General features: G+C 39.3%; 3 protein-coding genes across 3 annotated transcripts; 1 reads left to right on the top strand and 2 right to left on the bottom strand.

Annotated features, from left to right (window-relative positions):
- Nucleotides 1–399: 399 nt before the first annotated feature.
- Nucleotides 400–5,227, bottom strand: prcc (proline rich mitotic checkpoint control factor). The gene is made up of 7 exons (XM_010793918.1): nucleotides 4,461–5,227; nucleotides 4,320–4,370; nucleotides 3,323–3,853; nucleotides 2,543–2,635; nucleotides 2,241–2,387; nucleotides 1,978–2,043; nucleotides 400–1,101 (listed from the first exon to the last, which is right to left on the bottom strand). The coding sequence occupies exons 1-7, from the start codon at nucleotides 4,761–4,763 to the stop codon at nucleotides 1,015–1,017; spliced, it is 1,278 nt and encodes a 425-aa protein (XP_010792220.1). The 5' UTR covers nucleotides 4,764–5,227; the 3' UTR covers nucleotides 400–1,014.
- Nucleotides 5,228–5,860: 633 nt separating this feature from the next.
- On the top strand, nucleotides 5,861–14,022 carry rnf5 (ring finger protein 5). Its single transcript, XM_010793920.1, has 6 exons — nucleotides 5,861–6,235; nucleotides 9,905–9,923; nucleotides 10,866–10,978; nucleotides 11,063–11,120; nucleotides 11,208–11,319; nucleotides 12,003–14,022. Exons 1-6 carry the CDS (start codon nucleotides 6,018–6,020, stop codon nucleotides 12,119–12,121), a joined length of 639 nt encoding a protein of 212 aa, XP_010792222.1. The 5' UTR covers nucleotides 5,861–6,017; the 3' UTR covers nucleotides 12,122–14,022.
- slc44a4 (solute carrier family 44 member 4) lies at nucleotides 12,595–25,134 on the bottom strand. Its single transcript, XM_010793921.1, has 21 exons — nucleotides 25,090–25,134; nucleotides 24,833–24,906; nucleotides 23,489–23,567; nucleotides 23,309–23,408; nucleotides 23,080–23,211; nucleotides 22,842–22,902; nucleotides 22,483–22,603; nucleotides 20,521–20,604; nucleotides 19,988–20,100; nucleotides 19,607–19,729; nucleotides 19,092–19,191; nucleotides 18,864–18,956; nucleotides 18,606–18,708; nucleotides 17,726–17,985; nucleotides 17,322–17,416; nucleotides 16,894–16,997; nucleotides 16,681–16,754; nucleotides 16,465–16,535; nucleotides 15,633–15,727; nucleotides 15,457–15,541; nucleotides 12,595–15,080 (listed from the first exon to the last, which is right to left on the bottom strand). Exons 1-21 carry the CDS (start codon nucleotides 25,098–25,100, stop codon nucleotides 14,962–14,964), a joined length of 2,097 nt encoding a protein of 698 aa, XP_010792223.1. The 5' UTR covers nucleotides 25,101–25,134; the 3' UTR covers nucleotides 12,595–14,961.
- Nucleotides 25,135–27,043: the final 1,909 nt, after the last annotated feature.

The following is a 27,043-nucleotide window of genomic DNA, read 5'->3' as shown; positions in this document are numbered from 1 at the left end:
ATTTGAAACATGTTCCCACGGCTATGGTTTAAACTGTATTTCCTTTCTCCTGTCATGTGACTTGATCGCTTTAAACTCCGCACCCCGCTCCGCACACGGAGCTCTGATTGGTCCAGCAGGCAGTGCTTTCACTGATTTGATCTCTTAGCCTGCAACCTAACCTGGTCGGGACCAGGTTAGCCGCTAAGCATAAGTTACCATGGAGATCTAGCCTGCTAAAAAGAGAACCAGCTTCGTAGGACCAGAAAGCCGGAGTTTTCCCTGAATTTAGCCGGCTAAGCGAAAATCCTGCTTCGTAGTATACCCCCCAGGTTTCGCAAAATGTTGACACAGTGATGATGGGGACTGCAATTAAGAGCAAAATAGACAACATTTATCATTAATTTAATGAGTCATAAGCAACTGCAGCATAAGTATTCCAACAGCATCTTTATTTTCTATTACAAAGTTGTTGGTTCATATATACATATGTAATGTGTCACAGCTTTCTACTGACTCCAGTTCATTCCTCATAATGAATGGCTTATAATATTTTACTAACATCTGTGTGAATGCCAGAGAACCAAAGCGTTTTTTAAAGAAGTATTCTGAATGCATCACTAAAAAAGGAGTCTTTTGCTTTATGAACAGGAAGACAAAGTTTCAGAGGAGAATATTGAGGGTCACAAACATGATCTCTGCCAAGGATTCGCTGCAGGAATCTGAAAAACATACCTATGTATTTGTAGGAAGAGAGCCTAAATGTACTGTATCTTACTGGGACAGGTTTAAGGGGCTATGGCTGGATTTTCTGTATAGAAGTGACGCCTTAAAAAACAGTTAAACAAAATAACTACTGCATAACAATTCAACACAAATACATAAGAGAGGGCAGGAGCAAGGGCAACATCTGTTTTAAAAAGGTGTTTATAGATTCTTCCCAAGTACACGTCTTTCTCCTGTGTGGGGAACTCTGAACATACTACTTTCTGATGCAGGGCTTCCACCTGCCACCAAGAGTCCTCAGAGTGACATTTAGAAACCGTATTTGGCCTGTGTCTGTCGGCGCGTCAGCTTGTTATCTGCCCAGTTGTTCTTCAGCTCCAACTCACGTTCCTTTGCCTGTGGAACACGAAAATGAAGGGAAATTCCTGGTAAGCTTTTGTAAGACTAAATGTCAAACACACAGAGTCAGAAATACTTTTTGTTTATTTTGTCATTGAACATTTCAAGCGGAGTCTTAATGTTTTTACCTGAATTCTGAACAAACACTTTTTAGTCAATAGTACCAGACAGACCGTAGAAATAGATTTTATTTTAATCAACTATTTTTTGGTAGTTTGAACCAGTCTTTCTTAGAAAAATAAAAACACTGCTCTCTACATTAAATTAATTGTGTTATGATTTCTAAATGCTTGCAGACAGTATGGGGTGAATGTAGTATGCAGGTCGCCTTATGGGGTTTGTACTTTTGGAGACATTGGCATAAATCCCCCACACAAACAAATAAAAGCCTTGTTTAACCAGCTTAAGAATTTAAAAGAATTCCCACCCTGTGCATCAATTATAAATACCATCTGAGTGGTGTTAAAACAACACCAAATGTGATAGTATAGACAATCACTCTGTACATCAAACAAGAAGCTACAGGACTCAAGGCTAAGAGAAATGTGGCTACTATTTGTGTGCTTGTTTGAATGCCTGGTGTAGGATCGTCCTCTTGCAGCCTACTGTATAACCCTCAGATATACAGTAGTCAACTAACACTTTGAATCTAAATGTGCCCAGACATGTCACAGACTCACACCCTGCTGTATAACCTTTAAAACCCACTGAAAGATAATGTACAAATACTACTCGAACCTCCTCCCTTGGCTACAATATATTAAACTGGACAGACTACACAGTTGCCACCACTGACCGTCAGCACAATTAGATCACAGAATTTAAAAATTGCACAAATATGGAAGGTTTAAATTAAGCTTTAGCAGCACTCACCTGATGAATGAGATATGTTATCTGATGCTTGCGTCGCTGCTGTCCTGTAGGCCCCTCTCCTTTTTTCTGTAAAATAAAAAAAGGTCTTGTATTACGTGTTATTCTTTGCAAAATTACCAAAGACTCTTTCCCAAAGTCGGATTCTTTAAGCATTTCCAGGTGCATTTTCAAGCACCTCAAACTATTGGTAAATGAAATGACATATCTATATACAATTCAAACCATTGACTGACTGATGTACTTCTTTATTATATGTAGGTCACCTTGCTGAAGGACTGGCGGGTCTGCTTCTCTTCCGTTATGTTCTTGGTCATCCACTGCTTGTTGCTGCTCAGCTGGTCGTCCCCTTTGATCTCCAGAAACTTCACCTCCTCTTTGCCCCGGTTCCGTTTTCCTTGCAGCCGCATGAACTAAAGTACAGGAAGAAGAAATGATCATATCAGTTAGACCACGGTTTATCCTTGGCCTGATGAAGCTGCAACATCATCAAGAATTAACCTACTTTTAAAGATTGGAGGTATTTAGTAAAACAATACAGAGAGAAAGAACAAAGCAAACTTCTTACCGCTTCCTCATCAAACATGGCGGAGCTGCCGGGCTCATCAGCCTCTGCTGATCCCGCCTCTGGATCTTGGACGTAAGGCTGATTATAGAATCCCTATCGAAGGAGAACATGATTTGGTGATCACTTATATTCATCTATCTCTTTAACGTCTATAGTTCATTATAAGAATGCTCTGATTGACCTGGGGTAATAAAGACAAGATGGTGTCTCTGGAGTGTCAAAGTATATATGTTGGTGGAATTCTGCATAGATGTTAAAAGGGAGATTGTGTTGATGTTCAACCGGCTTTGTGTCGTTGCAATGTTAGTTGTTTCTGCAAATTAACAATGTTCGGCAAACTGGCAAATTAACCAACCAGGAGCTCCAGACACCAACGACACATAAGGAAACCAAACATTGTTTATTTGCACAGACCAACCACATTGCGACAATACAAAGCCTGTTTTAAATCAGCAACCTTTTTTTCAAAGGTGCTGTTCTTGCAGTTGTGTGAGTGTCAGATTAGCATCTATAATGTGAACAGTGTCTGAAGCACGTGACTGGACAATGTGAGAGTGCATGCATGCATCAACCATTCATTTGGTTTCAATCAGGAAAACTGAATACAATATCAAGCATTTACTAAAGGGTTTATTCTGATCTGGATTGGTTAGTGTGAGCTTATGTATACATTCTCCAGGTTATGTTATTACTAAGGTATATTTAAACAGCCAGCAGAATCTGAAACCATTTGTCTGACATGTATAATGCTGTAAAAAGCACCTCGGGAGTCCTGATTACCTGAGGGGGAGCATCTGTGCCTTCCATTTCCTGTTGATATTGAGGATATTGAGCACCCCATGGACCGGCTCCCTCACCACCCGCCCCGAAGTCGAGAGGGGCGTCTGACTGCCCCGGCTCGTCTGCAGGTGCAGGTGCAGGTGCTGGTGCAGGTGCAGGTGCAGGTGCAGGTGCAGGTGCAGGTGCCAGGGGCTCTGCGGGGGGCCCAGGCTCAGGGTCCAGGCTCGGGATGACTGCGGGGAGAGGCTGGGAGCTCTCGGCCAGAGAAAAGTAGTTCTGTGGGGATATGTCCTCCTCGTTATCTTGGTCGTCGGTGGCTATTTGTCTCGCCATCTGCAGAGCCGCTGACTTTGCTGCAGCCTTGATAGCAGAGGGCGATGCGCTGGAACCGAGCAGACCCTGAGCGGGCGTTCCAGGTTTGGGTCCTTTGGGTGGTTGCCGCTTGGTGAGTGTGTAAGGAATCAGGGATCTGTCCATCGCCTTCCTGGTCATGTGTTTGGGTTGTGGCAGAAGGGAGGAAAGGCCTGAACCCTGGAAGACGCAGGAGATATGGAGGGTATCAGGGCGGTGTAGGTACAGATATTGGCACCCACATTTCATTTGTTTGATAACATTGGAAAGTGATACAATTAAATATTCTGTCATTGGTTTACTCCATTTAGATTTATGTTCAGCCTTACTGGATACAAAGGTTCTAGTTGCTACTTTAACTCCAGTCTATTGTGTGTATGGAGGGCAGAAACAAGCTTTTTAGGACATCGATACAATCCAATAATGTGATAATGAGAAGGTCATCTATGACAGCTGAATTATTTGTGTAATATCTCAAATATAAAGCAATGTGTTGAATTAATATCTGGGGTGTCCAAGCTGAGCAAGCAGTTTCAATGTTTATTCATTTAGAAACTGCTTTGAGTGTTCTTTAAACTTTTTCTTCAATCCCAGTTACTGTGACGAGCTCTGAAACTGAGCAGCAGACGGTGAGAGGTATTCTTACCTGAGTTTGTACTTTCTTCTTTGCAGGTTCATCATCCTCATCAGAGTCTGACTGTTGACAATAAATACATAGTTCATGAATTACAACCTGATTAATATCACAGGAGCTACAAAATGTCAAGTGAAACGGGTCAGTACTCACATCCCGTCTCTGGATCTGTGGTGCAGTGATTTTGACAGGCTCTGTTCTCTTCCTCGGTTTAGGCATAAAGGCAGAAATCAAGCCTCCTTTAGATGGTGGTTGATCTGGGTCATCATGTGCCTTGCTGTCCCCCCCTGAGCGGTGCACTCTTGTCTCCTTTCTCGATCCTCCCCCTGCCGAAACGGGCTTCTTTGGAGTGGGCAGGAGAGAGAAGAGCCCCCCCGAGCTGCTCCCTTTACTCTGTGAAGCTGATGTTTCTTCTGAGTCGCTGTCATCACTGCTGCCATAGGCGACTAAAGACATGTTTGCTGCTGTGACAAAATTGTATGTATCTGCAGGAACTCGTGGACATGGATAACCACTCCCCCTGGAATTAAATCTCAATAAGCCTTACTTTCTGATACTTCACTTAAAAGGTATTTGATAAATATAGCCGCAAATAAAACGAGGTAATCCCCAGTGACGCTAAAGTATAAAGAAAAACACAGCAGGTTCAAAGAGGGTGAGCTCATTAAATGAAAGGATTGCCACAACTTAGCTTAACGTTAGCAAGGCCACCGTAGCCACCGATATTTTACGGACTGGTCCTTTCTCACGTATCCAAATTAATTTATTCTCAGATATATTACTGCATTATAATAAGACATCGGTTTATGCAGCAGCTATTGTTTACAACACGAAAATAGAGCTCTTTAAGTCCCTGGACTCCATCAAAACATCGCCTCCACCATTCATGATACAAGAAAAAGCTACTGCGCAGCTTTGTGCGCAGCTTTTTCTTCTTCGTCTGTTTGTTGCCAAAACAAACATTAACGCCCCCCAGCGGACAGAGTGTGTATAATAATACTAAACATCAACTTTATCTGAGAAAAATGTGATCTTATTCAGCATAATTTGGTGATTAGAGTTCATGTAAGAGTAAAAAAAAACTTGAAAATATACAAATGTATATGCAATAAGAAAAGCTTACTGGTATACATAAAATGACAGTTATAAAAAAAATGAAGAGTTTTCAATAGAAAATCACACATTATTTATTTTGAAAATAAGCACAACACGTATCCACTTTTTATAATTCACAGGACCTAACCTCATGTTTATTATTTAAACACCTACTCACCTCAATGTTTATTGTATGTAACTACTACCTAAATGTGTACACATACTTCATCATGGACAGTTCCAACACTTACAAAGACCAATAAATGCAAATAAAACAAACTTTACAAATTATAATAATAATAAAACAAACATCATTCAAAAAACGACGTTAAAAAAACCTTAAAATAATTATGTTGGTCACTGTTAATATTTATGATGATGATGGTGATGATGATGATCACTAGTCTCTCCCATGGATAAGAACCTTTCTCCGCCCCCTCGTCTCTGTTTTCCCCGGAAGCGGAAGCCCAGATTCAGGTAGAGCGACAGCAGCAGCAGCAGCAGCCTCGGTCCGGTCCGCTGACGCTTGTAGTCGCCTCTGACACGGCTGACGTTAGCTCGGGTTTGGCCCGGTGGGGTTGGTACTTTATCTACTTCACCTGCACAGTAAACATTATGTCGGCCGCGGATCCCCGGACCTCGAGTGACGGCGGGCCGGCCAGCAGAGGAGGATTCCCGGCTGGGGAGAGTAGCAACGAGCGCGACGGGCCAGGCGGCAGCAGCAGCGGCGGCGCGGAGGGCGAACCGGAGCGGGACCGGGCCACCTTCGAGTGCAACATCTGTCTGGACACCGCCCGGGACGCGGTCATCAGTATGTGCGGACACTTGTTCTGGTACGAGCCGGGGGGAGGAGTGGGTCATTTTGATGTGGAAGTGATAGTTGTTGTTGTGTGTTAAGCCTACCATAGTTTTCCATTTGTGCGGCCTCTTTTAAACCATCAGTTAGAAGCGTTTACCGGCCGAATCACGCCCAATAACACGCTTTAAGCACTGTGTCTCCGCATGCATGATATGACAGAGATTCCCAACAAGAGGTACTTGTACCAGAGGGGGTCGTGCTGCAGGGTTCATGGGAATATGCTGGTGTAGCTCAACTAATTAAAACCATCTGATTAGGATTAAAATAGGTATCCAGTCAGCTGTAACTTGATCATAATGTGGCTGGCCTTTTGTATTCCTTTTCTGCAATATAGTGATATAGTTGTGATAAATAAATACAAAACATGATGCCTCACTGAAGGCTATAACCCCATATATTCAAATTGCACATGTGATTTGCTGCTCAGATCTTGTGAAGTGGCTCAGCCTGATCATACATTGTTGAATGTAGGTCAGAGGTCACCATTGCTCATTAACAACCTCTGTGACACATTAACGTTCCAGTAAAACTGTCTGGGGATCATTTGCAGCTTTGAGATCAGGGCCACAATCTTTGTACGTGGATAACTGTGTTATAATAATAATAATTATAATATGTTGATGAGACATGAGTCTGGCTTAATTTATACCTGAAACTGTAGTCAGAACAGCAAGTGCTTTATACTAAACCTGCAAAAGGGCTGGTTTATTGACACTTTACTTCGAACCACATACAGGAAGTCATTAGATTAATATTGAAAGATGTTTTCCGATTTGTGATAGAAAAAGTCGTTCCTTTGTTTTGTTTTTTTTTAAATAAAAAAGGCACAATTCATCTATAAATTGTGATTTAAAAAATAACTATCAGCTATATTCCTACTCAATCAAATTGTGATACAAACTTGCTGCTGTGAGGTATTTAGGAATTGCTCATATCATAGTTTAATAGCTAATCAATAGTGAAAGTAGGTTCTTCTTTAACTGTGATTTTTTTTTTCCTTTCTCTGTTTTAATCAAGACTTGAAAAAGGCACAACCTTTAAACAACTTCTACAAATGCAGTGACGTGTGCAAAGGCTCATTCACGAGTGTTGACTGAAGGCCGTGTTGCTCGCAGGTTCAGGCTAATGTGAGATTAGAGAGAAGAGATTAGGATTAGGGTCAAACCTAAGGGCATTATAATCAACAGTAAAAGTCATACAACAGAAGAAGCGACTTCTTCAAACCTATAAATGACGTACGTTAAGTAGATTTAAATGATAATCATCTGTTTGGGTCTGCACACATGTTTTTTAAACAGAGGGGACGTTTAAGGAAGTAGATAGTAGGGTGCTCTGATGCATATAAACAGTCCTCTCTGTGAGTACAGATGTTATATTATCCTCAGTGTCGAGGTTTCTACTCAACACACCAGAGAAGCCCACTTTTTTTATTTATTAGCTGCGTATGACAATCATGTGCAAGATGTGACATAACTTGACCTAAACCAGGGTTTTTAACTGCCCATTCAGCCCAGAAGGGATGTTTGGAAATTAGAAACTAGCTGCAAAATTGATGATTAATATACTCACAGGTAAATGTGACTGCTTGTCACATCTACAAGGGGAAAGTTACCTTTAAAAATAATAAAACTGTTTACTGAAAATGCAGAGCAGTGTGCAGGCTGTAAAATAAGGTGTGTTCTGTTTAAATGTTTACAATAAGTGCGCAGGGTCACAGTGCCTGATGCTGTTTTCATTATCTTATTATATCTTCATATTGGGTTTGTTATGGTTTGTTGTAAATGTTTTACATTTGATCAGTGAAATTCCCCTCAGTCTCACATGCAGTTGCAATGAGGCTGCTGTGTTTGAGGAGTTGATGTAACTTTGTTGCTAAGTTACCTCTCTCATCTTCTTGTGATGAAACTGTGATGAAACCACCAGCAAGGAAGAAAGGTGTTGACGTCAGATTACCTTTGCAACCTTAAATCGAAATTGCAAAGTAAATTTCACATTAGTTGCACTGGATAATTGAACATAAAAAACAAGGCCAATTTGAAGGCAGATGGTGTCATAATTCTATAACCATTTATGTGCAATCAACCGTAACTTCATAATGATGAGTTAATGCAAAATACTTGTCTATTGCCACTTTACGATCAGAGGGGATTAACTAGATAACAATCCAGTCTGGGGTTATGTACATATTGGTATTATTAAATGATTGGAGTCACATAATGGAGTCTGTGCAGTCTGGCCTCAATGAATGGCTGCGGAGCCTCCTATTGGAATTAAAGCAGTTATTTCAGGTCACCAGAGCTCCGCTATATGTGTGGCCACATGTTCAATCAAAGTTGAATGAGTTGTTATGTTAACGTGAGCCTTACCCTTTGTTCAGCTGTTGAAGCGACAGGAATGCCAATCTCAGCGGCGATCTGATGGCCGGTGTTACAATAGCACTGAGCCGAGGTCGATATGTGTGGATAAGCCTGCCGATTGGCACAAGGTCGTGTTTTGCTTTATGGTTTGTTTATGTTGACGTGTAAGGTCAGGAGGCAGCAATGTGTTGAATGTTTTATGGCTGTGAAATACCGAAAGTGATAAAAACAAGGCCTTCCTGTTCCTCTGCAGTTATTTTGCTGTTGAGGCTTGCCTCAAAAAGAATCTCTGACGGAGGCATTTAGAAAGATCAAGAACATTGTTTTGAGTTTCACGGTTAAATACCGAATACAAGTTTTCAGTTACATACTCTGCTTTATTTTTTAAATCCAGAACATACCTTCATGACAGGAAGCTTGTAGACATTTGTTCAGATGTGTAATTTATAATGCATATTAGACTATGATGCATGATTATGTTATTCAGAGCTTGAACTGGAAACCCACAAGACAAACACTTCATGAGTTGTTATGGGTTAGTTAAGTCCCTTTAACCCACCTTCATTTGTCAGGTACGGCGGCAGACTTTTCTATTGTGGGAACGTTTGAACTGATGAAAGGTGTATAAAACTGAAGTCACCAACTGTATTTCATGGTTTTCAATCACTATTTCAAGACATATTTCTTTGTGGTGACCATTATTGTGGGAAGAACAGAGTTAGAAAAGGTGTAAGAGGTTGAGGTATCCACTGTGTTGTTGTCGGTCTCCTGAAAAAGCTTCTCTGATGTGGCGCTTCATCAAACCTGCATGCTTATCTTCCAGCATGCCGCAGCAGCAGGTCTGCTGGCAACATATGAAGCCAATTAGCACTAATGAGGGGAGCAGGGACAGGTTTAATTAGCTACCTCGTTACGAGCAGGTGGTTCTGCCTTGTGGGCTTCCCTACACCAAACACGGGGGAAAAACCTAAGAGATAGCCAGAACAGACTTTCATGTATTCTATCCATTAAGATAAGTCTTGCCTGTTTTATGTCATATTTAACTATTATTAATGATTTAATTTGGGTTTGACAATAAAACATTTAAAAAAAACTCACATTCGCTTGAAGGTACTGGGATGGACATTATAATTTGTTTGACCTTTTTCAGATATTTGATAGATTTAACAATTATTGCATTAACCTAGACAACAATTGTGTCCAGGAATGTTGGTGCCGTTATTTAATAAAGAAACAGTTGTTTGAATGCAAACTAAAAATATGTTTTTCTTTCTCTGTCTCTACAGCTGGCCCTGTCTTCATCAAGTGAGTATTCCCTCTGTTGTGTCACTCTTGGCTTTGCCATGGACTTTAAACAGCTTGAATGGCTCTATGACTGATTGATTAACTGATAATGAAAATGATTGTAAACATTCACATGGACTGGTCCACTTATTCACTTCCTCAGCCGCTGTAAGACAGTTAATTTCAAGGCCAGTCGAAGCATTCGATGTCAAACCGTGACTATCGTGCCTGTTTCAGTCACATGAACCAGTTGTATTGATGTCACACTGCCAGACTGCAGCAAAGCCGTGCATACATTAAAACCCCTGTGTGAGCGAGCTGCTGCTGAGTAGGGCCTTCTACCTCCAGCATGTTAACCTACATGTAATGAGCACACGGCTGTGATGTAACTTCAGTGTGGAAACTTCACCTGTCCATTGACCTGGTGCATCTTAAACATGCTAATGCACTTAATGCTCTGTTTACTGCGGTTTTCTGTCTGCTACTCACTCATTTACCATCTAGAGCTGTACTTGCTCTCAGTGTAGCAAAACAAACATCTCATACTGTTGATTCAAGTCAATAAAACATTATTGGAACCATTTATGGGAATATAATGACTGTTAATCCCAAGTTTGTGGTAAGAATGTACTGCTGGGGTGAGGTTGAATGAGTCATAGTACTATGAATAATAAGGCTTTCTTTGTGTAGTACTTTTCATACACAGGATGCAGCTCAAAGTGCTTTAACATTATGGCAAACAACTCTAATGTTTTGCTTCTGTGCCTGTACTCCAATGGATTTGCACAAGTACCATACAACCTGAATTCAAGCAATCCAAACTAGCCCTTTAAATCTTTAGTCTTTCTTTATATATTAGGTATATCATTTGGCACTGACCCCAGTATTTAGACAGCAAAAAACGGGGTTCATCTGATCAGTGTTGGAATATGTTGACATTTCTCCCTCTCTTGCTCCGTCTAGTGGTTGGAGACGCGGCCCAGCAGGCAGCAGTGTCCTGTGTGTAAAGCGGGCATCAGCAGAGAGAAAGTCATCCCGCTTTACGGCAGGGGGAGCTCCAGCCAAGAGGACCCCAGGTACCCTGAGGGTCTGCAGCGCTGTGTGGGGATTCTTTGTGATAGCTGTGTGGTTGCCTTATGATTTCATGCTTCTGTGCTCAGGTTGAAAACTCCCCCTCGGCCACAGGGACAGAGAACAGAGCCGGAGAGTCGGGGCGGGGTGAGTCCGTTTACCTCCACTGTTTGAGATCAATATCCTCTTTTATGTTTATGTTATTTAAAAACGTTATTTCTGTTTTTTCCTCAGATGTTTCAGGGTTTCGGGGACACCGGCTTTCACATGTCTTTCGGCATCGGTGCTTTCCCCTTCGGCTTCTTCACCACAGTCTTCAACGCCAACGACCCCTTTCACAGAGCAGGTAAACAAAAAGACACAAACAAATCTGATGATGACAAGTGAATGTGAAACATACTGTAAGTGTAGTCTGCTTGATGTTTTTTATATATTTCAAACCGAGGAGACACCATTTGTAACCAGGAGGAAAGAGTTAAAAACTTGAAGCTAGAAGTTTCAAAAACTTGCTTTAGTATATGATAATATATATAACTATGATAAGGTAATAGAGAACATTTATGTTTAAAAAAAGGTGGTTTTATTAATTGGATTGGAAAGCCGAAATGTAGCAAAAACCTTTCTACGCTTGGCTGAGAAAGAAAAGTTGGTGTATTGATTATAGTAAAATGCAATGTAAATATATTTCGCAAATAAATTCAGATTTTCAGTGAAGCAATTTGATTTCAACATCCACTGAAGATTCTCGCTTTGCAAAAGAGAGACAATATTTTTTGTATATTTTACATAAATTGTTCGACATTTGGCTAAAAATCTGATGTAAAGTCTGCTACTAAACATGCCTAAAAGTAGCTGAATTATCAGTGACCAAATGAATGTGCTGTTGTGTTGCAAAAAAATTGCAGAAAGCCTGTGATGGATTAGTTTGATTTATAATTGGAATAAATCCCCATCTCAACAGCATAATTAAAGTTAATATGCAACATCCCCTGAGACACTGGTGTAATAAGCGTTCCCCCCTCTCATCAGACCAGTATGCAGGGGATCAGCAAGGCACCCCTAACCTCAACAACGGCAGTAACAACTGGCAGGACTCCCTCTTTCTGTTTGTGGCCATCTTCTTCTTCTTCTGGCTGCTGAGCGTGTGACGTGGACCGGAGTCTCTGGAGTCTCTATTAGCAAGAGGGAGGAGTGCGGGAAAAAAACCCAAACTAAACTAAAGCCACAGACACACACTCATTCTACATTTCCTAGCATGTACTAACTTGAGAGAGAGTGGAGTATTGTGTTGGATCCCAAAACAAGAAGTACACGATGTATTATATCTATTTGGTTTTCCCCTCCTGGCAAAGGCTGGTTCACTTCCTCAGCCCCGGCTAACTGCTTCATTGATTTTTGTTTACCCAAGTTGTGCGTAAACCCAAAATCATGAATCATGTTGGCGCTTGTTTTCTTCATGCACCTGTACATAAACACAGCCAGAACAATAACTGCTGGGGTTCAGAGACAGTATTAAGTGATCAGGGTATGTCATGGCTTTTCTTTTTTTTAAGGTGCGGAAGAGGTGGGTGAAGGATAATTTGGGGCAGAGACTAGTTCTGTGTTTTTTTGGTTTTTCACATTCCTCTTGTGGAGTTAAATGAAAAGAGAGGGAAGGCTATTTGTTATTTCTTACTCTAGATGGCCAAAGAGTAGCGGATGATTCATGTCCGATGTCAGGGGGGTGGAAAGTGTAAATGATTTGTGTTCCTGTTTACAGTTTCCTTGTGAATTGAACAAGAACTCCTAGAATTAGCGACTAATGCTTGAGAACAGACAGACAAGTAGAAATAGCACGGATGGATTTTTTTATACATTTGTCTTAACGAAAACCTGCCATTGCACTGTGAAGTCATTTGTAGACGCAACTGTCCTAAAGATTGGAGCGTGTGTTGGCGTGTAACCACTTGTTGTGTCTTTCCTCACAAAGCTGTACAAACAAGGGACGATTTAGCCCCAGTTTGGGAGATTTTTTCGCATCAACACGAGCAACTTGAGAGTAAAAAGCAATCTGACACACACAGTTTGTTTATTAAAGAGCAAATTGTTGAGAGAGAAACGTTCTGACTAATAAAGTAGCTCGATAAGATCTACACAATACGTCTTGAAGGCAGACTCGATGCAACGCACGAGCAGAATCCTTTCAGTCATTTGTTGAAGGGAGAATTTACAGGAAGCTTTCTGTCAAGGTGATTCGTTTTTTCTTGACTATGTGTCAGTGTGTCTGAGTGAGTGTGTAAACATTATATATTTGTATATATGAATATTGTAAATGCTGTTTTTACGTGTTTGAGTGGATGACCAGCCACAGGTCAGAAGGTTTGAGCGAGTTGGCCTCAAGATGCTTTTGTAAATCAAGTGAATTCCTTTTATTAGAATATGCTTGCAGCCCAAATAACTCCTACAAACTTCACCAATTAATTTAAATACATAAAGTTTGTCCTTCCCTGCTAATGTGATTTGATATGGGGAGATTTGCTCTTTTGTAACTGACACAGTGGACCTTCATTTACTGAACACTGTTTAAAGCAGTTGAGCTAAACTAACACGCATTCATCTTAATAATATCTGACAAGTTAAGGAAAAAGTGACACTCACTTCTTTCTTACTCCACACACACTTCTTTCAGTTTTATACTTGTTTTCCGCCCCACACAGCTCTGGAGCCACAAACCGCTTCATGGGAGTTTTTATTCACCACATATACACTATAACTTCCAAACATAATCAAACACATTTTGGTGTGTGATACCGCTGTAATTCAGTAATTCATCTAATCTAGATGCAATGGATCGGACAATAAAACATCACCCAGGGTCAGAGGAACTCAAGGTTTTCTGTGGGAGAAACAGGAGCTCGTCATTTCTTTCATACCTGTCTGTTCAAGCTACTTTTTGTATTATAAGGCTTATGTGACACTAAGTGATGGAAGTCACGATTTGACAGAGTTAAATGGGAGACATTGTGCAAAACCAAATGATGTAAGAGATTAAAACTTAATTAAAAACAAATCCTTTTGTTTTGAGTTGTCTATCTACATTTTAATATTATGTAATTGGATTTAAAAAACTACATATATATTTGTTTAAGCTGTGTATGTCATCTGTTTAATAATTCAAGCAGAAAAGGAAGATTTTCTAAAGAGTAATTTTTTTTTATGGTTCTGTATTTGCAGGCTTCACAAAAGGAAGAAACATGTAAATGGGTTATCTGATAAACAAGAAAACCAAAGAATAGTAAATAATATCAACCATGATTGTTTACATGTACAGGAGCATCTCTGAAGGGGAGAAACAGTGACAGTGTCGGAAGTACAGTAGGTTGATGGAAGACAAACAGTATTGTCATGTACATATTAACAACCTATCCATATAATCAGTACCATTATTGGGATTGTAAATAATGTTTTGTGTTTATAACTCTTTTTTTTTTACAAATATCTAAAAATATTACTTTTTACTGTTGCTATTTATTTTTGTTCCATCTGATGAAAATACATCTTATGAATCATCCACGAAAGAACGTGATTCAAAATAGAAAATAACTTGCTGCAGGTAAAACTCTTACTTGCATTAAAAGCCATTAAACTGGATTAACAAACCCAAGATAAATAAGTCTAAAAGGAACGGAGATACAGCTATAAGCCAGTAAAAATGGTTAAGAGTTAAATAAAATTATTTGGGGATTTTTTGTCATGAGACAAAGAAAAACAATTTTAACAAACAAATACATTTGATGTCTAAGACACTTTGAATTTCACAGTCCTTTCATGTGCACAGTCATTAATACCACATTTGCATATATACAATAAAAAAGAAAAGGTGCAAAATCAGCAAATAAGTTTCAGTAGACTTGTTTGAAAAACAATTGAAAAGGTATTAAAAAATATAGATCCTGATATTCTGTGACATTGTTAGTGTGGCATCATAAACCTAGGTGGTGAAATGATTTCATTCTTTCCCTTTAACCTTTTTCGGGGCTTTGTTGGATTTGTTGAGGATCTTCATGAGGTTTTTGGACATAAAGTAAGGCTTCTGCAAAGATCCATCGTTACGCTCCAAATCCTCCACTGTGAGAAGGAAAGACACATTGTGATCAAACAGAGCATGTGTGCTTGATTATGTGCGTATTGTTCAATACAAACATGTATCCAAGTTACATTTTAAGCTTCTTAGCTTCAAATCAACATGTAAGAAATATTTGACTATATTTGCAAGTTTTAAAATCTTTCCACAAAAACATAATGATCATACCAACGTGAGGAGGAAACGGGCACCGTGAGAGGCAAGGGAGAACACATTTGGTGATCCATTTTCTAAGTCTTATCTAAATTGTGTTTCTCCTGTGTTTGCCCCCTGCCTCTCACGGCTTCAATAGGTTCCTCATGTTGGATGTATTTCTATATCAACAACATGAATGGTGCTAAACTGTAAATATCTACTCACAGAAGCAGAGGAAGAGTGTATCGACACACATGTTGTACACACTGAAGAATCCGTGGGCTATGAGGTAGCTTCCAAACACCACCGTCTACAAAAACAGATGTGAAAGAAAGAAAGGATTTATAACATACTTTGAATTTGTTTACGTTAAATACTAAGGAGAAACATTTGTGACTTACAATAATTGGCATCCAGTAGTAATTGAGGGTTTCAGAGCGGAAGGTGTTGCCTGGTAGCGATATTCGTCCAGAGAAGAAGAAGAAGGACAAGACACCTGGAAAAAAAATAAGATTTCAGTTTCTCCTTCCATTTCCTGTTATGCATTTATCTAGAAGTGTATTGGGCTTCACTGTATAAGAACACGTCTTTTTGGATTATGTTTACACAATATTCTGTAAGATAAAACTAAAATAAAAACTGATTTTAATCAAACACATCACATGTAACACAATGGTGATTGAGCCCACTGGATAGCGTAGGGCAATATTTATATATTTGCATTAGCTGCTCTCAGTATTTTTACCTGTAGTACGAAACTGTATTTGCTGTTAACACCAGTAAATAGTGTCAAATCCACCAGGACTGAAATCTGAAGCATTGCCATTTAAAACAATGCAAAGTCCTGCATTTGACTGAAGGGCTCAGTATTCTCAGTACTGCATGTTGGATAGTAGTTGGCTGTGTCTGACAACTTCTGTAACAAGAGACTGATGACGTGTGTAGATGAGAATAGGCCAGTCACAGATCTCCTTGAGTCAGCTTGAAGCTGTACAATCAAGGGCAAACACTTTTAAGTGTTTTCAAAGGGAGAATAAAAAAGCACACAGTTATCCACGTGTTTAAACAATGTCTTAACTCGGGCCTCTCTGACAGCTGGCTTTCCACTCCACCCTCCAGGATGGCCGTGTAGAACAACCATAAACACTTTTGGTTTTCGACAAGAACAGACAACACAACATATGAACCCGTTTCTCTCGTGTTACCCGTCCCAATACATGGCGTCATCCTTACCCACTCCTGCGACCACAAGGAGCTTCCCGAAGAACAACAGCAGGTCTGTGACTTTATCCAGCACCACAACCCTAAGGGACACACAGTCAGAAAAACACAACATTATTCACCTAAACCGCCTAACACAAGGATATATATTCATGTCATGCACTGGGCAGACATCATGAGGTCAGCCAGCATTGGAATTGAACTCATGATCATGATTTTAACACAAACCTCACTACATTTCTCATGAGTAGCATGAAAGCATTTTTGGCTGAGACACAGAAGTTTGTCCCATAAATGGCAATCTGTGGGAAAACAAAATCACTTGTTTTAGAAAATAAATATATACAATACATTTTATTAAAATACAACATACTGTATAATATTGTAAATGTTTGTTTCTAATGGACTGATTTCAACAACTGTACAATTCTCTGTCCTCACCATGATGTAAGCGTTCCTGTTGAGGAACTTTATGAACTTCTCCAGACACCAGAGGCAGCACTTCATGCAGCACAATATGAAACGTGCACATGGATTCTGAGCCTCTGGAGACAAAAAGACAAAATAAGCAGCCTGTCATTTAACAGAAAACATTCACTTCCAACTCTTTTCCACTTGTAAACAGCCTGCACATCTTTAGTAGCAATGTATCCACTGAGACATTTGGAAAATAAACTGGAGGTTAATCAACATAATATGTCATGAGATTCATATATTATGTATCTAAGACTAAAAGTGGAACTGCTGAATAAAAAACACTTTGATAAATACTACTAAATATTAGGACTTTTTACACTGAAGCACATGTAACAAGAATAAACATAAAAAAGATGAGATGTGAATGTTAGATGAGGGTTTATCTGCCTTACGTCTGGTTTTGTGGTCGATGTACTCCAGAATCATTCTCGCTATCTGCACCAGGGTCAGGATCAAAGCACCAAACGCCAAAGAGCCCACATGGTACCTGAAATGCAAAGAAATGAGGCTGAGGTCTGCTTCCACACACTGTTATGTTGTGTGTCTAGTGCGCCCTCTAGAGGAAACTGCTTCACACAGTATTTTTTGTGAAGCACTCGAGTACTTTTAGGTTAAAAAGGTTCCCCTTTGTGCATTATCCTCGGTAACGTTATCATGTCACTAGAATCACAAGATGACAGTAAACCAATGATAGCGGCCTTTGGGACTGCAGGCATTCATTTGGGCCTTTTTTGGCAGGGATGGACACACCTGCTGTAAGAGGATGTGACCATGTGACAGCAGCTCATCAACCCACCTGAGAGAGCGTATGAAGCTAGCAGACAAAGGAAAGTAGGGGATGTCGTCGGGTTTGTTGAAGGCCCAGTAGTAGGAGGCGAAGGCCCCTGCCAGCGTGCACTGGCCCAAGGCGATGACGAAGTTGACACACCAGAGAAAAGCCACCGCGTTGTAGATCTGCAGGTTGAAGAGGTTCCTCTGGAAGAGACCCTCCTCGTTGTATTTGATGAAGATGCAGCTGGCTGAGGGGCAGTCTGGGTAGTCTGACGTGTTGAAGTTCTGAGAGAAGAATGAATGAGTGAGTGGGTGATGGAGAAAAAGAAAGTGGAATGGTGCAGTGGTTGAGAGGCTGTGAAGAGTCTTAGCATAAACAGTATGACGTCTCCTCGTACTTATCAGATCATGCATTATCTTTGGTGAAAGGACATTTTATGTTTATCCCTTTCTGATGGCTAGTCATTTAGTTTTAGAGGGGAAATAATTGTATGATAGTAAGTGATGGTAATTTGACTGTTAACAGAGCCAAATTAATTCTACTTGCCAATTCAACCAAAGATATCAATGTAAGAAGTTTACAATGTAGGTCACAATTTGTATCGAGTGTTATTATGATGAATTTAGATCTACAATCATGTGTAAAAGTGTAATCTAGCATAAACAACTTGAACAAATGCTAATACAAATGTGTAAACATCTGAAAATACACAACCAAATTCCACAAATGAAAGAAATATCTGTGAATACGTACACACATTCCTAATACTTTGTATGTATAACTTTTGAAAAGACATTTGTTTACAAGTTTGCATTTTTGAATAAAAAAGGCACTTGTGGATATTAATGCTATGAAAGAAACATTTTGAGATAAACTTCTCCGTGTTCCCATCCTGCCGACTCACCTGAGGGTCACAGTCCACAGAGCCGTTGATACTCTTGCAGTCGTTCATAGTGGAGTTCAGAGCCACCACTCTGTAGATGGGGCCTCCTGAAGTGGCCAAATATCTTTCATTCATCAGTTAAAGAGAACAACAGACACTATGGACTTTATAGAAGTGCAGCTTAGATACACGTTTACTTTGATCTGGTAAAAGGCACACTGTGACTGACAGCATGCATAGAAATACAAAAACAAATGCAAACATAAAAATGAAGGATACAAAGCAGTGGCGCCCCAGTAAGCGACGCACACCAGCACGAGAACGAAGGTGACCAGAGGGTAGAGCAGAGAGGACATCATGTGACTGATTGCCCTGTAGAATATTAACACACACATTTAAAGTTATGCACTCTTCACAGAAAGATTAAAGAACAACATAGACATGGGTTAATATAAGGGGTAATTAAAAGAGAGTAAAATAAGTTTATTGTACACCGTCAGGACTCACTTGCTGGACTCCTTGATGATGGCGATGGCGATGAGGATTCTGGTCCTCAGGAAGATGATTGTCAGGAGAATGATGGCCTCCGCCACAGATATGATTATCACTGAGAGGGAGGAGACAAAAGCGTGACAAGAAGGAAAAACTCCTACTTAAGCGCAAAAATGTGAGCTGACATAATTCAACACGGAATACAATTACAGTTGCGGAGAGCAGTTACTTTTAAATTAAGGTTATCTTTTACCAGAAGCTATTTACAATGTCATAAATCAAGTGGTGTTATAAAACTGAAGTGTCTTCTGTATATCAACAATGGTTTTATTGCATTTATTTTTGGATGTGATTTGGCCTTTATGATGTCATTAGTTATTTCCTGTTCTACTATTTGCCTAAGTAAAAGCTTCATGGTTGACATAATTTAAATAAGCTTTAAATAATACAAGCTTTATAGAATAAGCTTTCATTACTAGTAAACAGTACAGAAAAACATTATTTTTCATGATCTTGGTAAGCAGACTTACAGAACGCCAGCCAGGTCTCTTGGACTTGCAGGTAAACGTTAAAGTTGGTGGTGAAACCGATGTTAGAAATTGTAGCAGAGGCATTCTTGTAGTTACTATATTCCCAGTAGCAGTGCCATATACCTGCAAGAGAAAAGCAACAATGTAACAGTGAGAGGCTACGTAGCTTTACATATAACTTTTTACTGTTAATACCTGTTCATGCAATCAGTTAGAGTTACTAAGAAGAATATTTAAAAAGTTAAATTACACATTACATTTGAACAGTGGACCAAGTTATTTATCTAGTCTTTAGCTTTTCCGTTACACACATTTTTATATACATGTTGCTTAAGAAATGTTTCTGGGTAGTGGGAGACACTGAGGTCTCTATGTGTTTACCGTATGCCCCTGCACCCAGGAGTCCTGCGATGAGCACCCATACCATCACTGGAGCGGTGAATCTCAACAGCAACAGGAACAGCATGCTGACCACCATGGCTATTACCAGACCACTGAGAGGGAATATAACATGGGTATTACGAAAAAGAAAAAAAGGGTATAGAAAACATGAGGTTAATATAATACCAGAGTTGAAGAATGAAGATGTTTATGATGATCAAATCCTACACTATTCAATTGTAAGACATAGATTAGATTAAAAGACTACTGAATGGATGGGTGAGTTTGACCGGTGGCTAATAAGGTGCATATAAAAGAAATGCAAAGACCTGGTCTGCAAAGATGAGAATAATAACAGAAGTAATATAATAAAATAAAGATACATTATGTCCAAGTACTATAACAAACAAATATGTAATGCTAATTGATGCTTCCAGGAGTTCAGCTCAGGATAATCTCAAGGGAAATGTATTTCTGTATTAGTGCCAATAATTGGCAGTGTATGTGAGGTGTAGCTCTGCAGGGTAACTCACACGAGGATCCACGGCCATGACGACGCGAAATCCTCAAAGATGCGGATGCCAATGTCTCTGGCATTGAAGCCATTCACAATGTCCCTAATGAGAAAAAGCAAGGACAAGATGCATCAGTAAAAGTGAGAAGTAAAAAAGGCCTAGTGAAATAAAAACAATGAAGATAGAAGGGTAGAGTAAAAAAATGTGTTAATAAACAAACAATGAACACTACGACGGAGTATGAGGGCCACACTTAGAGGAAAAAAAACACAGGGATTTCGAGAATAAAGTCGTAATAGTACGAGAATAAAGTCATAGTTACGAGAATAAAGTCGTAATGTTACGAGAATAAAGTCATAATTACGAGATTAAAGTCGTAGTTTCATAAGTGACTTGAGAAGCGGACTTGGAGGAGATTGTCTCCTTTCTGTAGGAGGAAATGGCTGGTTCTGGCCGACTACATTACATTGCATTGCATTCAGCTGACGCTTTTATCCAAAGCGGCTTACAATAAATGCATTCGACCAAGAAGATACAAACTTGAAGAAAACAGAATCATACAAGTACATCAGGTTTAAGTTTTCAGTCTGCGCCGGAAGATGTAGGCTATCTGCTGTCCTGATTTCAATGGGGAGCTCATTCCGATTCCACTACAAGGCTATCGTTCGACTCCTTCTGGATCCAAAGCCTTGATTACAAGTCTCTCAGTTTCTTGTGAAACAACAAATCCCTTTGAACAGCTCGTAGATGTAACCAACGATAGCCTTGTAGTCGGCCAGAACCAGACATTTCCTCCTGCAGAAAGGAGACAATCTCCTCCAAGTCCGTTTGGTTCTTTCTTCAAAATAATAGACATAGTTTCTTGCACAACCTTTTCAAAGTTCTAATACTTATGATAATCTGATGCTGATGTGCCAAAGGATTAAGTATTTCGTTATTTGAGAAACCTAAACTAAAGTACTGCTTCACAAGATCTCATTGTATTGCAGGACGTTGCTGTTGTCTCCTTCTCAAGTCACTTGTGAAACTACGACTTTAATCCGTAGACTGTATATATAAAGCTTTAATCTCGTAACTATGACTTTATTCTCTTATTATTACGACTTCTCGAAATCTCTGGGTTTTTTTTCTAAGTGTGGCCCTAATAGCCTACTCCGTCGTAGAATACAGCCTGTTGGAAGTTACAAAAATAAATGAAGTGGTAAAGACTAAAAAGATAAACATAACCCCAAAGAATCAGAATAGAGAAAGAGAGAATGGAGAAATGAATCTGCTGTAAGAGAGATACACATTACTTTCTACTAACCCCGCAAGTCACAAGCGAGTGTTTCACACAGCATCTAAGGCCACAACAGCAACTACAAACTATCTGCTACACAAAGAGCCGACACAAACACTCATGAAGACCTACCGTGTGCTGGTGATCAGGAGGAGAGAGAAACAGGGTTAACATTTGTATCTGGTGTGTCCTTATATGTGATTTACAGTTTTTTACTTCCCCTTTGGCTCGATTATTGAACTAGAATTACAACCGTAATTTTAAAACCGTAAATTCAAATCTCTGAACAATGCTCTTGTTATTCTCACCAGATTTGAATTTGCCATTGATTCAAGTATACTATACACATAAGCATAGCGTTTTTCTTTGTACTATATCATTTATTGACCTTTCCTTGTAAACTTTGACCTAGAGTTGAAAAAAAACATCTAAATATTCTGAAGAGTAAGGCTCACATATAAAACAAACTTAATTTCATTTGCAAACAATAACTAGGTTGTTCGGGAACAAATGAAATGCCTTGAGTAAGTTACCACCTTTTGCAGAAATATATGTTATTGCCCATGAAACAGTTGTGATGATTACATCCAACACTTTGGAAATGTTAGGGTTGGTTCAAAGAAATGAGTCAAAGCAATTGAAAAACAAAGAATGAGTTTTTCATTCAACCCACGATGAGGTGAGGAAACTCTGTATCTTACCCTGTGCCGTTCATCATTTGGTTGACTGTGTCGTTGACTGAGGAGGGTAAACCTGGAATTTCTGAGAAGAACGAAGGGACCCTGTCCAGTGCTGTGATATCGGGCAAACATCTCCCCAGCACTATCAGAACAGAAAATAATCAAATCAGCTTGAAATTGAAGACTATAATTTCCTTGATATCTAAGGCACTTTCCATCACAAGCCATCATGCATCAAATACACAACAGTGACAATAAGTTAATGTACATTCTAAATAAGCAGCCGTATGAAACTCATACCCACCCTGCTATAGTGCTCATGTATCATCAGACCAATATTAATATGGATGCAATGTAGTCTATAGGAGCATTAAACTCACCAGAGGCCGTGGGCATGTAGAAGAAAGGACACAGCTCCTTGTCCACTATGTCTTGAACACTCTGAGAAGAACATTATCACATAGTTTAACAATTACACGTGAATCAATCAAAGTGTACTATTTTGCAAATTATAAAGCATAATACAAAATGTTAAATGTACTAAAAATGATCAAAGCAAATCTTTCATCTGGGATTTTTTTAAAGGAACACACAACGTTTTCTAAGAATGGGACTTACAAACTTAGTTGTTGCCAGGTCTATGGATGGCACACAGAGAGTTTGATTGAAAACGTCTGCTGGCTTTACATTAGGCAAATATGACAGTATCCCCACAGCCCAAAACTGAGAGGGACAGCTCTCCACGCACACCTATAGGTAGAGAAAAAAGGTGATTATTTCTGGGACACTGGGATAGTACAGTTAACCGACCAGTATCATCAGAAACAACAAAAGCAGCCTTCTTTACCTGCATGGTTGGACACTGAAAACCGTTAAGGGCATTTGCCATAACATTAACAGATGTGGCACACTTGATGAAGTCGAAGTAGAACAGGTTGGGTCGGCCTCTGAGAGAGAAAGATTTGAAATACTTAAAATGCACATTCTTTATGTTAACGTTTTTCGAAAAGACGAGAGGTTGAATTACTCATTCTCTCCAATGCCGCAGAACCATCCAGTTGAGTTTCTTGGATAAAGAACATGTCTTGGGTCACCGAAAAGCCAAGCTAATAGGAAAAAAACACAAAAAAGGTAAGATATTGACAGCAAGTCACGCTCCATGCTTTGGCACTGAGGAAACGGTACTTCTGCAAGAGGGCAGTGTTATCATATTCAACCCCATTCTTTACCAGCATTTTAACAACAAATTGTAACAGTCTAATATAAAGATTGGGTCACAGAACACAATTCTTGTTGTCAAAATTAGTATGTCATCAAGCAAGATTTTAACAAATATATACATTTGCATGCACCAAAGTGGCTTTACTGCCTTTTTACACCCCAGAATTTAGTGTGATACCAGCCATTGATGAATATGTTCAGTCCAACCACAAGAGGGCACAAAGGTCATATAAGTGCATCGTTTCTTCATCTGAGCTAGACACTATGTTAAGTATTTTATTAGGGATTAATTTAGCCCTTATGTTTTAACAATAGCCAGTAGATTCCTCCACTACAGCAACTCGACAATAGCTAACCAATGCTTTTGACCTGCCTCTATGGATCTGATTATTTGGGACGCACACAGTCGCTGACACATATTTGGCTTATCTGGCCTCTTTGTTGACTCGAGATAAGAGGGAGTTATAAGTGCTGCAATGAGTTTGATGACAGGGCAATAAAGAGCCGCTGACTGGATGTTGTAGTGGAAATCAGCATTTCGTACGTAATGATATTTCTCAACATATAAAACGTACATCTTTTTTTTTTAAGATGCATCGAGGAATTATGATGAAGAAATAGAATAGATTCATTCAAAGGGAAATCACAGGAGACACAAAACCTTAGTTAAAATAATATTTTAAAATATATATTATTGTGTCCCCCCAATAACTCTATTGAGTAATTGCAGATGTACTACCAAGGTAGAGAAACAAAGAGAGACACACATATTTGTATTGTCTGTATTTTGACAGAAAGACTGTAAAGGAAGTGGCACTTCCTTTTCTACCTTTCCCCATAAAATCACACTTTTAGTGTTTCGAACAAAAAAGGAGTGTGAGAGAGGGAGTATAGAGGAACAAACTTTCAAATAAAAATAAATAAATAATACTTCAAGGATTTCATTGAAATACATCTCAACATGTTAACAAAAACATCTATGTAAAAATGCACATTTAAGTTCATTTTGGTATTCCTGGTTATTCATGAAACTTGAAAAGACTATGCAACCTTTGTTTGCTATTTTTTCCAATTTAGTGGAACAAAGAAGGACGCAGAGAGGAGAATGTGATATGTGGGGCATGTGTTGGTGCTGTCAGGTTACTCTCACCTAAAATCCCAACTGCTATGTAGCCCAGGAGGACCGCCATAAACAGGATACAGCAGATGATATCAGTGCACCCTCTGATGGAGGAAAGGGAGAGGTTATTGTAAACAGGCTGACCTTTGCATCAAAGTTTGCCTTGAGGGTGACAAACGTGATTCAGTCAACAGGAACTTTGGAAAAACACAATCTGCTGGGTTTAGGATTTGCAGTTTAAGGAGTTATTTGTAAAAAAAACAAAGAAAAACCAGGGACAGTGTTACCTTTTCTTCATGGGCCCATTGAACGTTGGGTCAAACTCAGCCGGTTCTCCTGGGAAAGGAAAACAAGACAAGTTAGCTTTGAATGAAAAGTAAATTAATCACTGACCGGCCTTATCATGAAACATTAGTCAGAGACTTCTGTGTTTGTTTACAGGGAGATTCTCAAGGACACATTAGTTTATCACACACTTCTGTAATGGCACTTAACCTGACATTTCCCCCTCAAGGAAATGCATTTAATCTGTGTGCTATACATGTGGACATGAGGAAGTACATTTGCATACAAAAATATGTTTTATATATTCTCTCTATTGCTCACTTTGAACATAGGTTACTTTCTTAGAGTTAATGAATTACAATTACAGGTGAATAAGGAAGTACTTTTAGAGACTAGAGAATGAATATTGATTCATGTGGGTTAGTTGCTCACAGGTCCTTGACAATTCAATTGGAATTACAGACGTGACAGGTATAACAGGAAATACATTATGTCATTGACGTGTCCTGGAACAGAAAGAAAGGTTGCCAGCAAGACAAACCTTGGAAACCACTGGGTGTCGTTTAGCATACAGAACAAGAATGATTTTCATAAGCACAAAAGAGTTTGTTCACATTAGTTCCGAGGGAAAAGGATCTGGGCGGAGGAAAAGCATAGATACTAGCAGCTTGTGCTTATTTGAATATCATTTGAATTCAAAACATGGCTTTGGAAGGAGGGAGTTTTGTCACAGACGCTAAGTTATTTTATTGGGGACATTAACAATATCAAAACATGTTTGAGGAGAGGCAAACTGAAGAACTTCCTCAAATGAGAGTCAGATCAGTGAGCCCCAATTAGCCTCCATTGCCTCATCCAGTCTGGCAGGAAAAACACAACCGACAGCTTGGAGTGCCATCCTTAGAACACGTAGACATCCTTTGGCAGGTGTAACACTATACCACAAATAATAACAAAAGTAAATTGTCTTTTTTGCGCTGCAGCACCAATAAATGTGTTGACAAAGAGTCTAGATATAATAAAAAGTGTTTCTCTGTCGGTTGTATGTGGGATTCCCATCTGATACATGCAAATGCAATTCAGTCTCATGGCATTTCGTGTTCACCAACACGATTTTTAATCTATTGATTCGTGTTCACCAACACGATTTTTAATCTATTGATTCGTGTTCACCAACAAGATTTCCCCCTTTTTTTCGTGTTGCACAGCACGATTTTAAAAGCAATGTATTTCTATTGGTAGTCTCACAGCATTACGTGTTATAGGAAGACCGGAAGCTGTGACTACCAATAGAAATACATTGCTTTTAAAATCGTGCTGTGCAACACGAAAAAAAGGGGAAAATCGTGTTGGTGAACANGAATGTCCTAAGAAGGTTCCTTTGGGCTTGGAAAGGGGGCTTAAGTTTGAACACACACACACACACACACACACACACACACACACACCCACACCTTGGCTCAAACTTAAGCCCCCTTTCCAAGCCCAAAGGAACCTTCTTAGGACATTCTGCCACTAACACCATCACCTTATTTTAATGTATCGTTGTACTAATAAAACTGTATTAGGTTATTAGTACTATTTAAACTTAATATTATTGCTTTTAACTAACCAAAAACAGTGATGTGAAATCTGTTGACATAATGCATTTCAACGTTTCAGATTTTTCAGTGTACGAATTGTATGTTGTATTGTTTATGGTGAGTGTTTTTTATGTTTGCCAGTGCCAAAGATATATGTACATTTAATGGACCACAAAGGTATTCTGAATCTGCATCTAGATATATTACTCTGTTAACCAAGATGATTTGTTGAACAAGGAGAAGAATGGCTTTTTTAAGTATTGTGTGCACTGTTCTGCACATGATGATTATTTTTGGGCACGAGATCATGTTGATGTTTGATATAATGAAAACAGCCTTTTCAGTATGACTGTGAAAAATAAACATTTATAGA

Source organism: Notothenia coriiceps, unplaced genomic scaffold, assembly GCF_000735185.1.
Source record: "Notothenia coriiceps isolate Sejong01 unplaced genomic scaffold, NC01 NC01_scaffold00037244, whole genome shotgun sequence".
NCBI classification, from domain to species: domain Eukaryota; kingdom Metazoa; phylum Chordata; class Actinopteri; order Perciformes; family Nototheniidae; genus Notothenia; species Notothenia coriiceps.
This window is presented reverse-complemented; position numbering and strand designations above follow the sequence as displayed.